This window comes from Artemia sp. Qi Xiang Cuo, chromosome 2 (assembly GCF_049724085.1).
Source record: "Artemia sp. Qi Xiang Cuo chromosome 2, ASM4972408v1, whole genome shotgun sequence".
Lineage (NCBI taxonomy): Eukaryota > Metazoa > Arthropoda > Branchiopoda > Anostraca > Artemiidae > Artemia > Artemia sp. Qi Xiang Cuo.
The window spans coordinates 24,059,239-24,082,681 of NC_142795.1; the positions used below are offsets into that span (position 1 = coordinate 24,059,239).

Consider the following 23,443-nt stretch of genomic DNA (forward strand, 5'->3'; position numbering starts at 1 on the left):
CTATTTGCCACTTTGAAAAAGATTTAATTTTCTACGGTTATGAAGTATAAAGGTGTCAAATATATTTGTTTTTGGCATTCAAAATTAATCGAAAATATTTAATAAAATTTTTTATTTGATTTTCTTAATCTTAGTTTTACTTACTTTGACCAGACTACTTTGATAATGCGTTACTCTTTATGAACACTGAGTAGTCTAAAGACATCTGCATCACTGCAGTCACTGCATCATATATTTTGGTGTTTGGTAACCAAATTCAAAACTGTCGATATTGTTACAAAATGTCCGTCCAGCGCTTCGACATTAATCAACAGAACAGACATCTGGGAGTTTATATCTTAGTTTTTTGTAAGTAGGCTATTTTTTTCTTTAAAAATTTGAACAAAAGCCAAACTTCACAGTAAAGAGTAAGTAGTTAAAGATGAGACAGACTTTTGATCTTTTACATAACTGGAGCCATCACAAGCTCTGTAATAAGATTTTCTTATCGATAAATACATTGCATTCATTAGTTTAAATACATTGAAGTACATCACATAAATAGAAAAAGAAAAATATTACCATTTGAAATTGCTGAAAACTAAGTTCCTAGCAGTATTTGCCACCCCAAAGAAACTTACTGGCGGGGCTGATGATAACCTGAGTAGAACCCCCTTATTGAATACGGGACGACACCACTGCTGCCATCTACAATTTAGTCTAACGCCGACGGGAAATAATTTATTCAAGGATTATCGATCGAGTCTAATGGATGGTGTCAAGGTCGATTTCGTTGTTGTTCGTCCAGGTGTATTGTCTCCGGGGCAAAGTTTGCACATGCGCATTGACGGTGGGGAAGAGATGTATTGATCTAGGACTCGAGGGGGGGGGGAAGTGAATTTCCGAAAACTTGATTTACATAATCGCTAGGGAGAATGTATTGATCCAGGACTCGACTAGGACAAGTGGATTTCCGAGAAATTGATTGCGTAACCGAGGGGGAAGTGGATTTCCGAGAAATTGATTGCGTAATCGACTAGGACAAGTGAATTTCTGAGAACTTGATTTACATAATCGGTGGGGGAATTTTGTTGATTCGATAACGGGGAAACAGGAAGTACATGCCTCCTTCTAAGCCAATCAGAGGGCCGGAAATATTAGCGGGAGAGGATTGCAGAAAATATAAGGAAAGGATTTTTGCTATAGTGTTTATTAGTCTGTGAATAGAATTGCAAGGAGCGGCAACAGTTTGACTTTACTCATTTAGATATACTTGTGCTGATGATGAGTGGAATGTTTATACTATTAGAATTTGAAAGCAATTATACAAAAGCATCAAGCTTTGTGGTGGAAATAACGAGAGGATCAAGGCATTGTCTGGAATGGGATGAAGTGTATGCAATATATGTGATGTCCTTGAGCAAATTTAAAATGGAGGATCAATTATGTTTCGCTGCAAAAGTTGATATAGCGCATGTGAATAGACTTCAATGTGCTTTAAGTGCATTAGTGAATCATATCGAAGACAGTAAACTGTATCGCTAATTGTACATGCTTAGTATTATTGTTATAATTATTCAATAAAATTGTTTCGAAATCGAAAATGTTCCCTTTCTTTTTGTTGTTAGAATTTTAGGTTAACGAATCATGGTTGGTTTAGTCGCAGCAGTCAGAGTGAAAGGATTGAAAAATGAATAAATTTGAGAAAGATAGAATTAGATTGAAGCTGGTGTTTATGGAAAAAAATTTGATTTTGGATGATAATTTTCTCGAGTTATCTCTTCAACGCAGGATATTCTCTCGGGAAACACGTGAAATTACAATGAGGACTGTTTCTTCCCCATTGGACTATTGTATAAAGCTTTGTCAATGTGAATCACATGTTTATACTCAATTTGTTAGTATATAAATCTGAACAAGAAGGGATAAAATTGTAGATATACTTTTGAAAACATTCTGTAAATTCAATGTAGATGGCTCCCCCACCATTTGAAAGAGGTGACGTCACAGAATGACTCCTCTCCCATTCCACCACCCTGAATTTATCGATCGAGGACGATCAGTTTTGTTTTAGCTGTGAGAGAGAGAGTTGACATCGGAAACCAAAAAAAATTGTTCTATACATGTCCACTATGCATGTAAACTCTTGGCAGTTGGACTCAATCTGAGAATTGTACAACTATTGATGACTATAATGAAAAGTGCAAATTATGTAATCCTTGTAAATTACATAGAGGATATGCAAAACAAATTAAAGGATGTAATTCATGTCTTGAAGAGATTTGTGACTCTCACCCCAGAGGACATCTATGCTCCAAATTTCACTATGACAAATGTGACCAGTGGGAGAATACTTACCCCGCTATGATTGGAAAGGATCCCGAACGTGATTTTAGTTTATTTCTGCGAGATTGGTATCGTCGTGGATTTAAATCAATCTGGGAGAAAGAATCTGGTCTATGATTCAACTGTTGGGGTAGCAAGACAATTTGGTTTCTACGTCATCGTTGTGACGACACTGCCTATTATTACTATAAACCAAGTGATTTTTATTTGGCATTTACCAATTGTGATTCACCACTTGAAAACACTTTATGTGATATTGCTTCAGAAAGACAGTTTGAAACTCTTGAATTTCATAATATGAATGTAAATAATATAATTGACTATACAAGGAGAAATGACAAGAGTGAAATTACATTGTACTTTAGGAAATGTGACCCTGACTTTGCAGTCAATCAAGATCAATATACAGTGAATCCAAATGATTTATCGGCATTAGCGGTTCACGACAGTTGCCTTTACACCGATGAAGAAATCTAAAGTGAAGATTTAAAGACATTGTTGTATATGTACATTTTATTAATAAACAAACTCACAAACATTTTTAAAGCAATTTATTCTTAGGGTACTGAAATTTATATTATATAGGTCTGACAGGATATTATCCACTAGAAAGTCGTTCAGACGTGGATTGTCTACATAAATGTTGAGAAACTGCTTATATGTATAGCCGCGACATCGGAACACAAAATATAGCAGTGCATGGAAGCCACAGCTTTTAGTCGTCAGATCCTGCACTCTCCTCCGATTTTGAATAATAGTTTTCCCACTGCTCTCAATATAGTTGCTGATGTGGGGTGTGTAGTATGTATAGGGTAGACCAAGAGGATCAAAAAATTCAATCGTCCTCATTGTTTGAAAGATGCACAGCCAATGACCCGTCAGCACAGCCGACGGACTGCTATTAACAATAATTAAGGTATTGTTGACACTTTGAATTTTTCCAAGAGAGTCCAAGGGTAGACAATAGGATTTGTACTGGGACATGTGGGGATTCCCATTAAATGCATTAATTATTTGACTGTTTTTCATGGTGCCAAGTCTAGTAGAACACTACCTTCGGGAGAGATTTCCCAATAGGTTTCATATTGATTTAGTGAGATTAGTGCAATACTCTCAGCCAATGGGTCGGCAAATGTATACTCTAAACGCACACTCCCCGTACGTACTTTACTCATATCCTGCGTGCCAGACAAATACAGTACAATGATACCATCTGTTTTAGCAAACATTTCTTCGGTTATACCATTTTCAAATAGTTGCGAATCATGATCTAAGGTTTTCATGGTCAACTCATACAATGTTCTATAGGATTTATCAAAATATAGGTTGTAGAGTGGGATACTTTTTACTTTGCACACAAGAGATGAAAGTCCAAACATTTCGAATTAATGTGGACATCCAGTCCACGATCCTATTGCAATAGCGCTTTTTACAAATGCCAAAGAGAGTTTTGACGGAATTTCGGCATTGATAAAGGATGAGTCGGTGAAGGTGCTTGACCCCATGGCAATATGACGTTGATTGGTGATTGTATTAGGAACAAGTAGTTTAATATTATTTCCACTGACTCTCAGTTTTTCCACTGCCAAAGCAACAGAACTCATAACTTGTTGTTAGCGTACATGAAGTATTGCTGGGGTGAGGGAGAGACTTATATCAGGATTGACAGCAAGTTTTTTTCTCAATTTGAAATTGGAGGTTGCGATTGTAAATTTTACTTCCACTTTAAAACCGGAGGGTAGCCATTGTTGTATATTAATTATTTCATGATATATTTTTCAAGCTTGATGTAGTTCATTAGTTTTAGCATTTTTAAGTGTATCTGTACTATCAGTATTAGTAATATATTCATATCCATTGGAGGTGCCTCTCAATTCCTTGTATGACTTGGGTGTCATCAGTATTAATTGCATAAAGCTTGTATAATTTGAGAGATTGTTGCTTGTGTTCACCAGTGTGCCATTAATGAAGACACTGATTTGACGAAATAAATTATTTAATATAAGATTTTGATAGGATATTCCATCGGCAAGAATTGGCAATGTATGATCAGATTTCCGCACTTTCATTTGTAAATCTATACATTTCAAAGGTATGTCCATAGAGTAGTCTTCATTGGAATAGATTTGAAAGTGAATATTATCAGAGAGGGGTTGTTGAGGATAAAATTGTTCATAGTATCCATGCTTGACACTCACATCAACATTTTCAGCATTGAATAGATTCAATGAGGCGGTGATTGAAGGTTGAAAATCCTTATGAGGTAGGTAGGACATCTTAAGAGAAGAAATCTAGTTTCGATCTAACAATTCTCTTCCTGGGGCTTCTTCTCCTTCTACTACTGTTTAAAGTACGTGTCGGCTTTTCCTTCTTTTCTTTGACAGGGGTGATGTCTTTCGTTTCTGACCTGAGTAGAGACTGATTAGTGATGCATTGTTTCTCGACCTTTTTAAACCTTTCCAATTTTTTTTAATCTCTCGCCAAGGGTTCGCGCACTGGACCTAAGATTTTCCGTAGCACTTTTTTTAAAATATTCTTTGTTTCTAAGATGTTTCTAATTTAGTGCTAAGATTTTCCGTAGCACTTTTTTTATAGCAGTTTCTCAACATTTATTTAACCAATCCACTCCTTAACGAATTTCTATTGGAAAATATCCTATCAGGTCTTCACAGTATGAATTTCAGTAACCTAAGCGTAAAGTTCTTAAAAAATGTAAGTGGATTTGTTTATTAATAAAAATGTATACGTGAAATAATGTCTTCAAGTCTTCACTTTAGATTTCTTCTTCATCGGTGTATACTCAACTGTCGTGAACCACTAATACCGGTAAATCATGAATTTCTGAGAACTTGATTTACATAATCGGTGGGGGAATTTTGTTGATTCGATAACGGGGAAACAGGAAGTACATGCCTCCTTCTAAGCCAATCAGAGGGCCGGAAATATTAGCGGGAGAGGATTTGCAGAGAAAATGAGGAAAGTATTTTTTCTTTAGCTTTTATTAGTCTGTGAATAGAATTCAAAGGAGTGAGAACAGTTTGACTTCACTCATTTGGATATATTTGTGCTGATGATGAGTGGAATGTTTACCCTATTAAAAGTGGATAGTGGAGTTGGTAGCAATAATACAGGAGCACCAAACATTGCGGTGGAAATCACGAGAGGATCAGGGCTTTGTCTGGAATGGGATGAAGTATATGCAAGATATGTGATATCCATGAGCAAATTTAAAATGGAGGATCAATTATTTTTCGCTGCAGAAGTTGATATAGCATATGTGAATAGACTTCAATGTGCTTTAAGTTTATTAGTGAAACATGTCGAAGACAATAAACAGTATCGCTAATTGTATATGCTTAGTATTTTTGTTGTAAATTTCAGATAAAATTGTTTCGAAATCGAGAATGTTCCCTTTCTTTTTGTTGTTAAAATGTTAGGCTAACGTTTCAAGGTCAGTCTAGAGACAGCAGTCAGAGTGATAGGATTGAAAAATGAAAAAATTTGAGAAAGAGAGAATTAGATTGAATCTGGTGTTTATGGAAAAACATTTGATTTTGGATGATAATTTTCTCGAATTATCTCTTCAACGCAGGATATTCTCTCTCGGGAAACACTTGTCCTAGTCGAGTCCTGGATCAATACATTCTCCCTAGCGATTATGTAAATCAAGTTCTCGGAAATTCACTCCCCCCCCTCGAGTCCTAGATCAATACATGATCAATACATCTCTTCCCACACAACTTTACTTTATGACTTTTTGAATACCCCAACGCCAAGCAGAACTTTTCAAAAGGCTTTTTTATATTATTTCAGAACAATTTCTTTACGTAATGTCCCTCCTAAACCAATTTTACAACTTGAAGTACTCATTCTTTTCACCCACAACTCTACTTCATGGCTTTTTGAATATCCCATCACCAAGCAATACTTTTAAAAGGCTTTTTTATGTCTTTTCAGAACAAAAATCAAATATTATTAATAAAATCACATGTATTTTAAAATGTGTGCATCAAAGTAACAACAATCTTTTTTAATACCACCAAATGTTTACTGAACACACACAATTTTCTCTTAGAAATAATATTTTTCATCAGTGATAACACTTTCTCGGTTCGAACTAGCAAGTTTTCTGTCAAAGATACCAAATTTTTTATTAGAAGTAACATTTTTTTTTATTATAACAACTTTTCTGTCAGAAGTAGCAAGTTCTGCTTAACAATAACAAACCTTCTCATCAAAGTAACGACATTTTACCTTAATACTATCCTACTTTTAATGAACACACACAAATTTCTCTTAGAAATAATATTTTTCATTAATGATAACACTTTTTCTGTTAGATCTAGCAAGTTTTCTACCAACGATACTAAATTTTTTCTTATAAGTAAAATTTTTTTGATTTTGATAACAACTTTTCTGTCAGAAGTAGCAAGTTTTGCTTAACACTAACAAACCTTCTCATCAAAGAAACGATATTTTACCTTAATACTAACATAGTTTTACTGAACACACACAAATTTATCTTAGAAATAATATTTTTCATAAGTGATAACACTTTTTCTGTTCGAACTAGCAAGTTTTCTGTCAAAGATACCAAATTTTTTCTTAGAAGTAAAATTTTTTTGATTGTGATAACAACTTTTCTGTCAGAAGTAGCAAGTTCTGCTTAACACTAACAAACCTTCACATCAAAGTAACGACATTTTACCTTAATACTAACATACTTTTAATGAACACACACAAATTTCTCTTAGAAATAATATTTTTCATCAATGATACAGTTTTTCTGTTCGAACTAGCAAGTTTTCCACCAAAGATACCAAATTTTTTCTTAGAAGTAACATTTTTTGACTGTGATAACAACTTGTCTGTCAGAAGTAGCAAGTTCTGCTTAACACTAACAAAACTTCTCATCAAAGTAACGACATTTTACCTTAATACTAACATACTTTTACTGAACACACACAAATTTCTCTTAGAAATAATATTTTTCATCAGTGATAACACTTTTTCTGTTCGAACTAGCAAGATAGCTCTCTACTGTTTTCTACCAAAGATACCAAATTTTTTCTTAGAAGTAACATTTTTTTTATTGTGATAACAACTTTTCTGTCAGAATAGCAACTTGGCTGAGAGTATTGCACTAATCTCACTAAATCAATATTAAACCTGTTGGGAAATCTCTCCCGAAGACAATTTTTTGCTAGACATTGTGTCTAGAAAACCACTAAAATAATTCACTCATTTAATGGTAACCCCCGCATATTCTATCACAGATGTTGTTGTCTATTTTCAGACTTTATTGAAAAAATTCGGCATGTCAACTCTACATTGAGAACGGGTCATAGCAGTCCGTTGACTGTGCTGACGGGTCATTGGCTGTGCATCTTTCAAACAATGAGGACGATTGAATTTTTTGATCCTCTTGGTCTACCCTATACATTCTACAAACCCCACATCAGCAACTATATTGAGAGCAGTGGGAAAACTATTATTCGAAATCGGAGGAGAGTGCAGGATCTGACGACTAAAAGCTAGGGCTTCCATGAACTACTATATTTTGTGTTCCGATGTCACAACTTTACTTACGAGCAGTTTCTCGACTTTTATGTAGACAATCTACTTATGAACGACTTTCTAGAGTAAAATATCCTCTCAGACCTGTATAATATAAATTTCAGTGCCCTAAGAGTAAAGTGCTTAAAAAATGTTTGTGGATTTGTTTATTAATAAAATGTACACATACAACAATGTCTTTAAATCTTCACTTTAGATTTCTTCATCGGTGTATAGGCAACTGTCGTGAACCACTAATGCCGGTAACTCATTTGGATTCACTGTATATTGATCTTGATTGACTGCAAAGTCAGGGTCACATTTTCTACAGTATAATGTAACTTCACTCTTGGCATATCTCTTTGTATAGTCAATGATACTATTTGCATTCATATTATGAAATTCACGAGTTTCAATCTGTCCATTTGAAGCAATATCACATACAGTGTTTTCAAATGGTGAATCACATTCGGTAACTGCCAATTAAAAATCACTTGGTTTATAGTCATAATAGGCAGTGTCGTCATAACGATGACGTATCCTTACATCCTTTAGTTTTTACATCCTTTAGTTTGTACTGCATAGTCTCTATGTAATTTACAAGGATTACATAATTTACACTTTTCACTATAGTCATCAATAATTGTACAATTCTCACATTGAGTCCAACTGCCAAGAGTGTACATGCATAGTGGACATGTATAGAACATTTTTTTTTTGGTTTCCGATGTCAACATTCTCTCACAGCTAAAACAAAACTGATCGTCCTCGCTCGATAAATTCAGGGTGGAGGAATGGGAGAGGAGTAATGCTGTGACGACACCTCTTTCAAATAGTGGGGGAGCCATCTACATTGAATCTATGGCAATGTTTTCAAAAGTATATCCACGATATTATTCTGCTTTTTTCCAATTAATATACCAATAAATTGAGTATAAGCATTTGAGTCACATGGACAAAGTTTCATACAATAGTCCAATGGGGGAGAATCAGTCCCCTTTATATTGTCAAGTGTTCCCCGAGAGAATATCCTGCGTTGGAGAGATAACTCGAGAAAATTATCATCCGAATCTAAATGTTTTTCCATAAACACCAGATTCGATCTAATTTTCTCTTCCTCAGGTTTGTTCATTTTTCAAACCTATCACTCTGACTGCTGACTCTAAACCAACCGTGTTTTTTTAACATAACATTCTAACAACAAAAGGAAGGGGAAAAATTGCAATTTTGAAATAATTTTATCGGATAATGATAACAGTAATACTAAGCATATGCAATTCGTAGTACTCTTTACTGTTTTAGATATGAGTGAATAGTGCATTTAAAGCTCATTGAAGTCTCTTCATATACGTTCTATCAGCTTTTCTAGCGAAACATAATTGATCCTCCATTTTAAATTTGCTCAAGGATATCACATATCTTGCATATACTTCATCCCATTACAGACAAAGCCGTGATCCTCTCGTGATTTCCACCGCAATGTTAGGTGCTCTCGTATTATTGCTACCAACTCCACTATCAACTTCTAATAGGGTAAACATTCCACTCATCATCAGCACAAATATATCGAAATGAGTAAAGTCAAACTGTTCTCACTCCTTTGGATTTTATTCACAGACTAATAAAAACTATAGCAAAAATCCTTACCTTATATTCTCTGCAATCCTCTCCCGCTAATATTTCTGGCCCTCTCCTTGGCTTAGAAGGAGGCATAAAATTCCTGTTTCCCCGTTATCGGATCAATAAAATTCTCCCACCGATTATGTAAATCAAGTTCTCAGAAATTCACTTGTCCCAGTCGATTACGCAATCAATTTTTTCGGAAATCCACTTCCCCTTCGATTACGCAATCAATTTCTCGAAAATCCACTTGTCCTAGTCGAGCCCTGGATCAATACATTCTCCCTAGCAATTATGTAAATCAAGTTCGCGGAAATTCACTTCCCCCATCGAGTCCTAGATCAATACATCTCGTCCCCACCGTCAATGCGCATGTGCAAACTTTGCCCCGGAGACAATACACCTGGACGAACAACAAATAAATCGACCTTGACACCATCGATTAGACTCGATCGATAATCCTTGAATAAATTATGTCCCGTCGGCGTTAGACTAAATTGTAGATGGCAGCAGTGGTGTCGTCCCGTATTCAATAAGGGGGTTCTACTGGCCTGCCTTGTTTTTTCCCCCTCTGTGCTGGAAGATATGGGAATTTAATATTTTAGCTGTATAGAGAAACATTTTAATTATTTCCGACTCGTTTCTACCTCTTTTGAAATTTATGTGAAGCCTCATGATGAGTAAGCAGTGTTTCCATTAATATGTACTTTTTTAGGACTCTAGCCTATCCCCGCCTATAGAATGACTCCCCCCCCTCATTGTAGCTGATACGCAATTACAGATCACCCAACGTAGCCTAATTTCATTACAAATAAAGTGAATCAACTTGGTTGAATCCAGTACTACCACCGTTTGGCATTACTTCTTTTGCAACTGGGAAGTATAAAATACAGTTATTGGTACTTTTAAATCAATTAACTTCTCAGAATTTTAAATTGATTGCAAATTCATCCTCTTTGGGGTAAAGTCGTAGTTTGGTACCATAAAATGCCAGAAAACTAGACTTTCCTCTGGCCCAACGTGCATAGTCATTTAAAAAAGAGCTTTCAATTTACGTTTGAATAAGCTCCCTCCAAATTTTCTTGGACATTCGCTTTGATACAATGATCCCTGGGAAAAATCAAAACAAATAAGCATGCATCGACGATGTTTCTTCTGAAAAAAAAAATGCGAAACTCCATTCCAATTTTGAAGATTGGAGCTCGAAACCTCTATAGTAGAGTTGTCTGATATGATTTTTTTTTTATTAAGCGATTTTCAATAAGATCACTCACATTTCTAGGGGTGTTCCCCTTTTTTTCTAAAACTAGGCAAATTTTCTCAAATTTCTAGTTGTGGGTGGGTAACAATAAACTATATTTAGAATCAGCATAAGAAACTAATACTGTCGGTCTAGCAATTGTCAAGAGAATTCCATTTTTAGTTTTGGCGAAAATTGGCTCAAGTCACTTTTTACTTCCAGTTTTTTTTTTTTCACAAACTATTTGATAAGATTCTCTCGTGACAATTTTTTTTTAACCTGTTAACTTTATTTAGTTGTATAGGCTGATAAAAAGAAAGAGAATCAATTTGACAGCTGGATTGTAAGTTTAAATTTAGCTTTTCTTTCGCTGTTCTGTAAATTTTTAACTGTCTGAATATAAAAGGGATTTAAGTTCAAGGTGGAGAATTGTCCTGTTATGAAAGAGGTACATTTTACATAGCCGGTATAAAATCAAGACGTGGTATATATGCAGGCAGGATGATTTTTGAGTATCTCTAGTCTTTCTGTAAACTATTCTAAGGAGTAGAAAATTGCATAAAGCCAAGTCTACATCTGTTATAATCTATGGAAGCAATAAATCTTTCTGTAATTTTGGTTTGAATCTGGTTTTCTTTTAAGATTAAATGCACAATAAATAAATATATTGTTGATTAAATAAAGTGAACATTTTGCCAGGAATCCTTGTTGTTTAAAATTTACTGTATTTTTTTTCATTTTGCATGTAATTTAATTGCTCTTTTTATTTGAGAGTTTTTCACTAAAAGTATTTAAAATTAAACTTATTCTTACAAAAATAGATATCCTGAAATATATTTCATGTCCCCCAACTACCACTGCTAATTTGGCGTCTGTCCCCCCCTGGAAAATTTTCTGCCGGTACCCTTGCTAAATAAGTGTATTCTTTCCTGTCAATGTTTTATCAGACGTCCTTATGTTTTTCTTTAATTGATCCTTCTTCTTTTTTAAATTTCTATTATTTTCTCAATTTCTAAAGGCTAATGTTCAGAGGAAAAAAAAATTCTACATATCTATCCACTTTTTACCTTTTTGGCGATTTTGTCTTTTAAAATCAGGTGAGAGCTTGAAACCCTGCTATTCAAATTTTGCAGAGTCAAGTTAAGGACCGCCTTCTAAACCCGTTTGTATTCATCAAAAGATAACCGCCCCATTTTTGCACAGTAAATTTCTTCTGCATAGCTAATTTTCGGTTTTCATACCGTCCAGCCTTAACCAATATCACAGGGATTGTCTTTGCCATCTGGAATGCTTTCCGTGCCAACGGAAGGGTATATTTCATTTATTAACCAATAGTGAAAAATTCTATTATGTTGTTTTAATGACTCGTTCTTTGGTGTCGTATTTGAAGAGACATAGTTAAGACTTGAATTCCTCGCTCATTAGGTTCAGATAGGTAATGCTTGTTTTGGATTGCTGCACTTAATGGGTTGACAACTAACAAGACACTTAAAGATAGGAGATATTTGCTTTGCGTTTGTGACAGTCTCTTCCCTGTCTAAGACTAGGACTGCTATTGCTGACCACAATCTCGAATTCAAAACTATGGTTACGACTGGGTGTTTCTGGGCTGTAATTATCCAGCTGGTTATACACAATGTTTCAACCTGAAACGATACTTCTAGTGGGAATTATCAATGTTTCATTCTGCCCTTTATTGTCAGTATCGGTGATATCTGCAAATAATTTTAAGGCGGCTTCTAGAAATTGAGTAGCTTCTAGAGTTACAAGGTTCTCAGCTTAGAAACAAAACAGTGAGATTACTGGTCTTCTTCAGCAGAAGTCTGATGAAGCTCAGTGGGTAGGTGGAATCAAATCACATAGTAGCAATGCTAAGACTCGGGGTTTTAAGTCTGGTCTTTAAAAGAAGCTCCTGGTGAGGTCAGGTAACAGCGCTCTGAGATGCAGGTAAAGGCTTGGATCTGGCATACGATCGGGTCTCCTTGACTTTGCTTTCAGCCATTTACATGGTTTCAGTGTAATAGCTAAGGTGTGTAGTGCTACCAGGGAAAAAGAAATGAAGTGGGGCTCTAATAGGGGTCCCCTAAGACCTCTAAGCTATGCTATTTTTCTCTTGCATTTACAGAATCTCTTGTAAGTATTCTGTCCCTACGAATTTTTAATTTTTATGTACATACCTCAACTGAATGCTTGTTTCACACATGCTATTTACGCAAAGTAATAGTTTTTTTTTTGGCTCGGTTTGCTAGTTTGTCAAAAGAGTTAGACCCAATATGGAAATAATTTGAATATTTCGCAAGTCTTACAACTAAGATAATTGAACAATACTTGATTCGAAGGTGCAAATAAAATACAATTCATTTTTTCTTTGGTAAGCAAGGCGAGTTGGAACGGCCAAAAGAATCACTTTATTTGCCAAAAAATTAAGTTATTTTGGGCACTTAGCTTGTAAGGCACTCATATGCACAAGAGTAGGCGGGCTGTAGGTAGGGGGGGAGGTCAAATATGGCTGGACCGTGATAATCACGATCCAATCGTGGTTATACGATATCTTATACGATATCCCAATGTAGTCACTTTAAAATGGCACTTCCTTTGGAGAAGAAATTTTCGCTAAAAAGCTTAATATTAAAAACTTAAAAGCTTCAGGCTTAAACGTAAATGTGGCATTGAATAGCATGTTGATATATCAAACAGTTCGTGGTAACGAACTGTAAGTAAGGAGCGACCCAGCTCAATGGTAACCGAAACTCTAGAAAACGGGTTTTTGATACCAATAGATATATCAAAAGAATCAGATTTCAATTTTGATTTCAAATATATAACTTTCATCAAGTTTAGTGCTACTCATCAAAAGTTACGCGCCTGAGAAAATGTGGCTGATTTTCAAAAAAGGGGGAAAGACCCCCTAAAAGTAACAGAGCCTCAATGAAAATTATACTATCATATCCAGCGTATGATAGACCCCTACTGTAGAGGTTTCAAGCATCTATTTACAAAAACGTAGAATTTTGCATTTTTTGTCGGAAGAAAGATCACGGGTGCATGTTCATTTGTTTTTTTGTTTGTTTGTTCTTTTTTTCCCAGGGGTGATCGTATCGACCCAGTGGTCCTAGAATATCGTGGGAGGGCTCATTAGAACGGAAATTAAAAGTTCTAGTGCCCTTTTTAAGTGACCAAAAAAAATGGAGGGCAACTAGGCCCCCTCCCAAGCTTATTTTTTTCCCAAAATCACCCGATCAAAATTTTGAGATAGCCATTTTGTTCAGCATGGTCGAAAATATGGTAAATATGTCTCTTAGGATGACTTAATCCCCCGAATTTCCCAGAGGGAGGGCTAAAAGTTATGAACTTTACCCAATGTTAACATATAGTATTGGTTATTGGGAAGTATACAGAAGTTTTCAGGAGGTTTTTTTCTGGTAGTGGGAGGTATGGGTGGGTCGGTGGTTATGTAGGAGGATCTGTTCATGAAGGAACTTTTCATGGGGGAAGGGAAATTGCCATGAAGGGGGCGCCGAACTTGCCAGCATTATTTATTGGTTATTGGGAAGTATACAACCATTTTCAGGAAGGATTTTTTCTGGAGGGGGGGGGGCTAGAGGAGGGGGTTACTCTGGATAATATTTCCGTGGAGGATGTTTCTTTGGGGTAAGGGACATTTCTATGAAGGGGGCGCCGGATTTCCAAGCATTATTTAAGAAACATTCAGAAATTAAATAAAAAAAATAAGTTTTTTCAACTGAAATGTAAGAAGGAATATTAGAACTTAAAACGAACAGAAATTATAACGTATGTGAGGGGGTTCTCCCCCAAGTCAATACCTTGCTCTTTACGCTACAGTTTTTTTAAGTACTTTCAAAAGAGCTATCTTTTCTAATTAAACGGCCTTGGTGTTTCAGGGGTTTGTGAATTAAAATTTTTTTTAACTTTTAACGTAAAGGGCGTGGTATTGACTAAGGGGAAAACCCCTTCATATAAGTAATAACATATACGTAATAAAAAAAACAATAAAAAAACAAGCGATACGGCTCAATAGTATTCGAAAATTTTAAAAACAAAATTTTGATGTCAATAAATGTATCAAAAGAATGTGTTTATAATGCTGATCCTAAATATATAAATTTTATTAAGTTTAGTATTACTCATCAAAGGCTACGAGCCTGAGAAAATTTACTCGATTTTTTAAAGAGGGGGAAACATCCCCTACAAGTGAAAGAATTTTAATGAAAATCACACCGTCAGATTCAGCGTATCAGAAAACAATATTACATAGGTTTCAAGCTCATATCTGCAAAAATCTGCAACTTTGTATTTTTTTTGCCAGAAGAAAAATACACGAATATAGAAGTTAGTTACGTAAATTAATTTGTAAAGACACCCATTTAGCAAAAGAAAAGTAAAATTTTTATGCAAATAAAAGCTGCATTAACTAAAAAACGAACCGAAATTAAATAAAAAAAACAAGTTTTTTAAAACTGAAAGTAAGGAGCGACATTAAAACTTAAAACGAACAGAAATTATTCCGTATATGAAAGGGGCTGTCCCCTCCTCAACGCCTCGCTCTTTACGCTAAAGTTTGACTCTGTCTCACAAGTTTATTTTTTAAAACAATAAAAAACTTTAGCGTAAAGAGCGAGGTGTTGAGGAGGGGACAGCCCCTTTCATATACGGAATAATTTCTGTTCGTTTTAAGTTTTAATGTCGCTCCTTACTTTCAGTTTAAAAAACTTGTTTTTTTTATTTAATGACCCAAAAAGCCCTCTCTAAGCTTTAAGATGAATAGGAATCAACTGTCTATAAAGTGGCGTCTATATGTGGAAAATATGGGTTTTTCTTGTATACATTCAGTTATATGCCACATTAATTATATTTTATGAATCGTTCACCGTTCATTGCCTGTGCGCTATTAGACAGGTGTTTTTTGAGCATTTGTCCCTGACAGGTGTTTTTGAGCGAAGGGGGATTATACATTCCATAGTTTACTGATGATGAATAATTCGTTCTTGTATACTTACAATGTCATCCCACTCAAAGCTCGGTCTGCGGTTTCGCATGGAGATAAATAATCTTAAGTTTCATTTCCTACCATGATCGAAGGCTGAAAATACCCTGAACTACTTTTTAATTCAGTGAGCAGGACCATTTTCTTAACGATTTATTCATGCAGTTATTCTTCAAATTTCATCATTAACATCCGTGTCATGAAATTTCAATGTACTTCGGCTGAGGGCTATCTCATGGTTTTGATGGTCCAAAGTCTGTTAGTATTGACAACTAAACAAAAAAATGGCCCTCAAAAGGCCACGGGTGACGGCCCAAAAACAGTATGGCCCCAGCCCAGACATAACTATAAAAAAGGATTCGCTTGAAGAGTTCACCGTGCAAGCTATAGAAATGATAACTCCTATAATTAATTTTTGAATTTTTAGACCCTTAATATATGTCTGGAAGGATACATTTTTTTAAAGGATGGCTATCATTCTCCAAACATTGTCGTACGAATGAAAAACTTGAATGTAAAAAACTGAGGTGAAGGAATGAGTAGGGATCTTCCTCAGTACTAAATACGCTTAAATTAAACAGTTTACAAGTAAAAAAAAAAAAAAAGAACGAAGAGTTGCCCTTGTGAATAGAAACGGAATTTCTAAAAATAAGCTTTAAAAAACATTCCCTGAAATTTTCAACTTAATACCCTCTGCCGCTCCTGAAATGTTACACATAAATCCTTTTGACAACCTGGAAGCACATTGTGTCCCTTCATTCAGTTTAACCCCTCCTTCGGCCTTCCCTAAAAGTTTTAAATTGATACCCTAAGTTGTTCTTGGTATTATATTGACGCGCTCTTTTCAAAACATAGATGCACATAGGGCCTTTGATTTAGTTCAACATCCTCTGAAAGATGCAACTTGATATTGTCAGCCGTTTCTGACATATTCCAAATGCGTGCTTTTGACAACCTAAATGCATAGTGTTTTTTATTTAGTTCAACATATCCCCCTACATTTCCTAGAAATTTTTAATTATTACCCTAAGGCATTCCCGAGATACTGGATATATGCCATTGTTGCAATTTGAATGCACTTAATGTCTTTTGGTTTTGTTCAGAACCCCCCTCAACAATCAGCGAAAGTTTGAACTTAATGCACTTAGCTGCGTCCTAGAAGCTGCAGATATGTGTTTTTGACGATCTCAGTATTGATAGTGTCTTTTGATTTAGTTTCGAGACCCCTCATAATAATTTCCTGAAAATCCTGAGGTCAGGGGTTCGAATCCTGGTGTTGTTGGTTTTTTGGTTTGGAACGAGGGTTAACGGCGTGACTCTGTAAGCTCAGCTAGAGTCAACCCAGCTCTAAATAGATACCTGGAGAAATCTGGCGGGAAAACACGGGAAGATTGGATGACGGGAAAACACGTCGGATGATTTGCCCCTAACCACGCATTGTACTCCCGGCCGAAGGTGTTGAATCAGAAGATCGGTACCTAAGCAACGCAGACCACTGGTCAGCATGCGAAAAAGTTTTTTTTTTAAGTTTTTAACGTGATACCCTTAGCATACCATGAGATATTGCAACTACGTCCTTTCGACAACCTGGATACACAGTGTCTTTTGATTTAGTTTACCAACCTCTCCCCTTTAAAATCCTTCGAAAAATTCAATTTAATATCCTTATCCATATTTGAGATTCTCCAAATACGCCCTGTGGTCACCTAGATGCAGGTTGTGTCTTTACCTGAAATTTTTAATTTGATACCCTTAGCCGTTCTTGAGATATTACATTTGCGCCCTTTTGGCGACCTGGACGACATGGATGGAGTTCAACATCCCCTTCAGCATTCCCTGGCAGTTTTGACTTTTTACCCTTAGCCGTTCCTGAACTATTGCAGGTACACCCTTTAGACAACCTAGATGCGCATTGTGTCTCTTTACTCAGTTCAACAATCCCTGAAAGTTTTGAAAGTGTATTAAGCTGAGCACTACTGCATTTACTATGCATTTAGGTTGTTAAAAGCACGCATTTGCAATATGTCAGAAACGACTAACGGTATTAAGTTGCAACTTTCAGAGGATGTTGAACTAAATCAAAGGCCCTATCTGCATCTACGTTTTCAAAAGGGCGCGTCTGCATAACACCAAGAACAACCTAGGGTATCAGTTTAATGTTCTTGAAATACTCTAGGCACACCGTTTGGCCACCTGGATGCAGGCAGTGTCTTCGATTTAACTCAATACCCACCCCAACAACTTTTGACTTGATTAAATTAAAACAAAAAAAAGTTTTTTTTAACTGAAAGTAAGGAGCAACATTAAAACTTAAAACGAAGAAAAATTAGATGACAGTGGCTGTCCCCTCCACAGCGCCTCGCTTTTTACGCTAAAGTTTGACTCTTTGTCACAACTCTACTTTTTAAAACAATAGAAACTTTAGTGTAAAGAGCGAAGGGTTGAGGAGGGGACAGCCCCTTTCATATACGGAATAATTTCTAGATATTTTAAGTTTTAATGTCGCTCCTTACTTTCAGTTAAGAAACAACTTGTTTTTTTTTATTTAATTTTTGAACGTTTTTCAACTAATACAGATTCGAATTTGGCTCACCGTCCATGAAAAATTACAACAAAATTTGCATATTAGTTTTAGCAGATTTACTCCGGATATGAAGGGTTTCCTCTCCTTAATATCTTGCTCTTTACGCTAAAGCTGTTAGCACTTAAAAAAAACTTTCTATTCTAATTAAACGGCCCCCGTGTTTCAATTTTAGTAAACAGTTAAACTTTAGCGTAAAGAGTAAGGTATTGAGGAGGGGGCATCCCTTCATATATGGCATAATTTCTGTTCGTTTTTAAATAATTCCGGTAAATCTGGCTCACCCTTTATGAAATGTACCCCTCCTTCTTACGGCAAACTCCTCGCTGGAAATGTCATCTAACGTAAAGTACACCCCCCCCCCGTTAAATTCCCTCCAGACAGTTCCATCCTCGCTGAGTATCCCCCCTCCCTGTTAAATTGCTTGTGGACGATTCACCCTGAAAAATTCTAATTAGTATTCTTTCATTTGAATAAGACTTTAATCTCTAATCGGTTTCTCGATCACTCCAAAAATGCCCCCTTCCATGGAAATCATTTCCCAGAAAATAAAACACGAAAGAAACAAGTGCTGAAAGAAACATGTCAAATGAAAATAAGAAAAGTGCATATTGATGAATATGAAACGGGTTTTCTAGTAGACGTTACATCAGGTTAATTATTATTTGGGCTCAGTTCGTCACTTTATGTCAAAATAGTTGCCTTCTGATAGTATGGTGAAAAAGAGGTCACAACGACGAGAAAAGTAAAATCACATTTTGATGATTATTAAACTTTTTTTTTTAATAATTAAACTTTAAATTATTAAACATTGTACATCAAATTTGCTTTCATTTTCGGGCTCAGCTATTCATTTAACATGGGGATGATACTTCATATACGAATAACGAATATTCACTAACACTTCTTTTTTTTTTAGAAAAACTGAAAAAATTGACACGAAAAGCAAAAAAAAAATTTTGCGTTGGCCTAGAATGTGCAACTTTGGATATGTGGTTCAGTTTTTTTTCTCTACAACATGGTGTAAAAGTCTTTTGATCGTTTGCCCTCATTCTTTAAGATAATTAAATAGAAAAAACAAGTTTTTTTTAACTGAAAGCAAGGAGCGACATTAAAACTTAAAACGAACAGAAATTATTCCGTATATGAAAGGGGCTGTCCCCTCCTCAACACCTTGCTCTTTAAGCTAAAGTTTTTTAATGTTTTAGAAAATAGAGTTGTGTGACAGAGTCAAAATTTAGCGTAAAGAGCGAGGCGTTGGGGAGGGGACAACCCCGTTCATATATAGCATAATTTCCGTTCGTTTTAGTTTTTAACGTCGCTCTTTATTGTCAGTTAAAAAAACTTGTTTTTTTAATTTGATTTCTGAACGTTTTTGAATTAATGCAGCTTTGAATTTGGCTCACCGTACATGAATAATTAGAATGAAATTTGCATATTCATTTTACTTGTTTTGGCTAAATGGCTTTCTCGAAATTTTGTTATGACGTAACTTACGAATTAACTTACCTAACGAACTTCAATATTTGTATGTTTTTATTACGTATATTAGGGAGTTTACCCCTAGTTAATACCTCGCTCTTTACGCTAAAGTTCGAATTTTTTCGAATCACATACCCCTGAATCACAAAGGCCGGTTAATTAGAATAGATAGCTCTTTTGAAGGCACTAGAAATACTTTAGCGTAAAGGGCGAGGTATTGACTAGGGGGAGAACCCGTTCATATACGTAATAATTTCTGTTTGTTTTAAGTTTTAACGTTACTCCTTACTTTCAGTTGAAAAAAATAGTTTTTTTATTTAATTTCTGATCGTTTTTTAAATAATGCTGGGAAATCCGGCGCTCCATTTATAGAAATGTCCCTTCCCCCACGGAAAAATCCTCCATGGAAAGATCCTCCCCCGACCCCCCCCCCCACCAGAAAAAAAACCTCCTGAAACGTCTGTATAATTCCCATTGACCAATACTAGGATATATGTAAACAATCGGCAAAGTTCATAACTTGCACTCCTTCCCCCGGGAACTGTGGGGGATTAAGTCATCCTCAAAGAAATATTTATTAGATTTTCGACAATGCTGAACAAAATGGCTATCTCAAAATTTTGATTGGGTGACTTCGGGAAAACAATTAGCATGGGAGGGGGCCAAGTTGCCCTCCAATTTTTTGGTTTAGAGAGGGCTTAAAAAGCCCTCTCACGATATTCTAGGACCACTGGGTCGATACGATCACCCCTGGGAAAAAAAAAAAATAATAAAATAAATAAACACGCATCCGTGATCTTTCTTCTGGAAAAAATTACAAAATTCCACATTTTTGCAGATAGGAGCTTGAAACTTCTATAGTAGGGTTCTCTAATACGCTGAATCTGATGGTGTGATTGTCATTGAAGTTCTATGACTTTTAGGGGCTGTTTTCCCCTTTTTTTCGAAAATAAGGCAAATTTTCCCAGGCGCTTGAATTTTAATGGGTAAAAATAAACTTACTGAAACTTATATATTTGAAATCAGCATAAAATTCTGATTCTATTGATGTATCTATTGGTATGAAAATTACGGTTTTTTAGTTTTGATTACTATTGAGTCGGGTCGCTCCTTACTTACAGTTACAACACGAACTGTTTGATGTTTGACTTTTCATCCCAGTCCCTTGGGAACAAATGACCAAACACAAGGGTTTTTTAATTGGAAGAAGAAGTAACATTAAACCTATATAAAACTTTAAAGAAAAGAGGGGATGAGGAGGGTATGTCCTCCTCACATACTGAATAATTTATGTTCATTTTCAGTTTCAAAGTCACTGTTTACTTTGGTTTGTGAAAACTATTTTTTTCATTCAACTGAAATTAGGCTATCCTTAATAAATCTTATTTATTTCTAGGTTAGAGTTTCACATTGCAATGATGTAGCAACTCCGCAAATGATGATGATGCCCTTGATTGATGAGCTTAATGTCAAATGCACAAAAGAGGGTATCCTAGTCGACCTAAGCTTCACAGGTCCTTTTAATGGGGTTGTTTACAGTAAAGGTTACTTCTTTGACAAGAAGTGCAGGTACATTTTTTTCTTTTGTTATTTGCAGTGGGTCTTGTTGCCTAATTGTTGCTGGATCTACTAACATAATCCATCTCGTTTTGTTTCTGGGGGGTCAATTATTTTTCAGTCCTGTAAAATTACAAAATAAAAGATTAAACCTCGGCATTTGAGCAACTAAAATATTTTTGGCACCAAAATGTTCAGAAGCAGCAATTAATTAATGTATCCATAATCGGCCAAAATTGGCCGTTTAGAAATACCCCTTTTTCAGGATTGTAAAATTCCATCACTTAGTACGCCATTTCCAACCAAGCTAGATCAGAGGGGGAAGAAAAATCCGAATCTTAATTTGTGCAGTATTCGGAGGATTCAAAGGTCGTTTCTTATTCGTTCAAGTCTCGGGAGACCGAAAGCACATCATAATTGACAAATTCCAAAATTATTGCCCTATTTCCAATCTAGGCTAGGTCAGAATGGGCAAAAATTCCATTTTTGGTATTATAATTTCTGCACGGCCAATTTTGGGCGATTTTAGATGTGTTATTAAGCGGATTTCTCTGAACATTTTGATTGGAAAACATTTCCGTTGCTCAATTCTGGGTCAAAACCGCATTTTTACCGGACTATTAGCCATTCCGAGTAAACTGACGAAGATCAGACTAAAGAATATGCAGCAAATTTCATATAAAGTTACATCGCTGCCTTGGGTTTTTAATGTACGAATCGTCGGAAAAAAAATATATAAGGTCATTTTGTCCTTTGCTTATCTTGTTGTCCACGGAACATATGCTAAAGTAAATCTTATTGTTGATTTGCTCAAAATGACTTCTAAGAGCATTCTTAGAAGAACTCTTAGACAAAATGACTATGAGCGTTCAATGAGTAATCAGGTATACAAGTTTTTAGTTGAAATACTTGAGAGACTGCAATGTTAAGAATATACTTCAGTACTGAATTTTTTTTTTTTGTAATTTAAAGAAGACTTCCCCAAACATGCATCTGAAACACTCATATGAAGTTCTTATTATTTTCTTTTACAAATAATTTTTTCGAAATTTATATTTTTTTAGAAATATATAAAGTACTTTGAGGTTGATAATGCCAGATAATTGGGTAGTTTAGTTTATTTCAAAATAATAAAATAATAAAAACGAAAAAAAGTAGTAACTTGTAATTTAAGCGAACATTAAAAAAGAATAGTTTCGGAGGTATTGAAGGTGAAGGTGAAAGAAGGTGTATTTCAAAGCAATTTTTCTCTTTACAACGCTTGTAAGACGACTATTATTTGAATCCTAACAGATTAAGAACATCATAAAATATTATTACATAAATTCAAGTCCAGTAAATTTGACGAAGTTTTTATTACTATTCGTTTTATTTTACGATCTCAAATTTTATATTCTTCGAGTAAAAAGCAAGGTTTTCACTTTTTAACTTCTTAGCAATAAACCTTGATTTTGCAGCTGGGTGGTTCACACGTCAATAAACATTTGAGGACTTTTATAAGATTCAAATACATACAGGGCTATAGATTTTGACCCGTAGTTTTAGTGGCCTTGGGGATGAAATGTAAAATAAAAAACATGGACAATCATTTTTAAATGAGCAGTTCCTTTTGAATGTACACTGACGCTTCAAGCATGAACGCAGAATCATATTCATGGGGGTTGAAAGAGATGAAGGGGACATATGGTGAGAGAGGGAACAATTTATGACCCACTCTTTCTCCCCTTACCCACGTGTCTTTTCCGCTTGCAGAAATTTATTCTTTTTGAAGGGATATATTTAAATCAGTTACTTTACCTCAGACCTTAGATCCTCCTGTACCTCCAGAGGCGCTTATGGCATCCAAGAAGAATCGCTAGTCATCTCTCACCACTGCCGCCGTCCACACATCTTTCCGTTCGGGTTGGATTGGGGGATTAAGATTTGTGATGTCAGCCCGGCAGCTGCGTCGCAGGGTGTTTTTAGGGCGTCCTCTTCTTCTGGTAGCACATGGCAGCCATAGAAGAACAACCTTCGGTAGTCGAGTTTCGGGCATGCAGATCACGTGACCGAGGTATCTCCACTTCCTATATTTGAT

The 23,443-nt window shown here is 35.5% G+C and overlaps 1 protein-coding gene across 2 annotated transcripts in view; it reads left to right on the forward strand.

The window, feature by feature from the left end:
• Positions 1–23,443, forward strand: part of LOC148955028 (uncharacterized) — a 76,427-nt gene that overhangs the window by 32,400 nt on the left and 20,584 nt on the right. For both annotated transcript variants that reach the window (XM_089099802.1, XM_089099810.1), the window contains exon 3: positions 21,206–21,378. In XM_089099802.1, the coding sequence (XP_088955928.1) occupies positions 21,206–21,378 (173 nt within the window). The remainder of the gene's footprint in view (positions 1–21,205; positions 21,379–23,443) is intronic.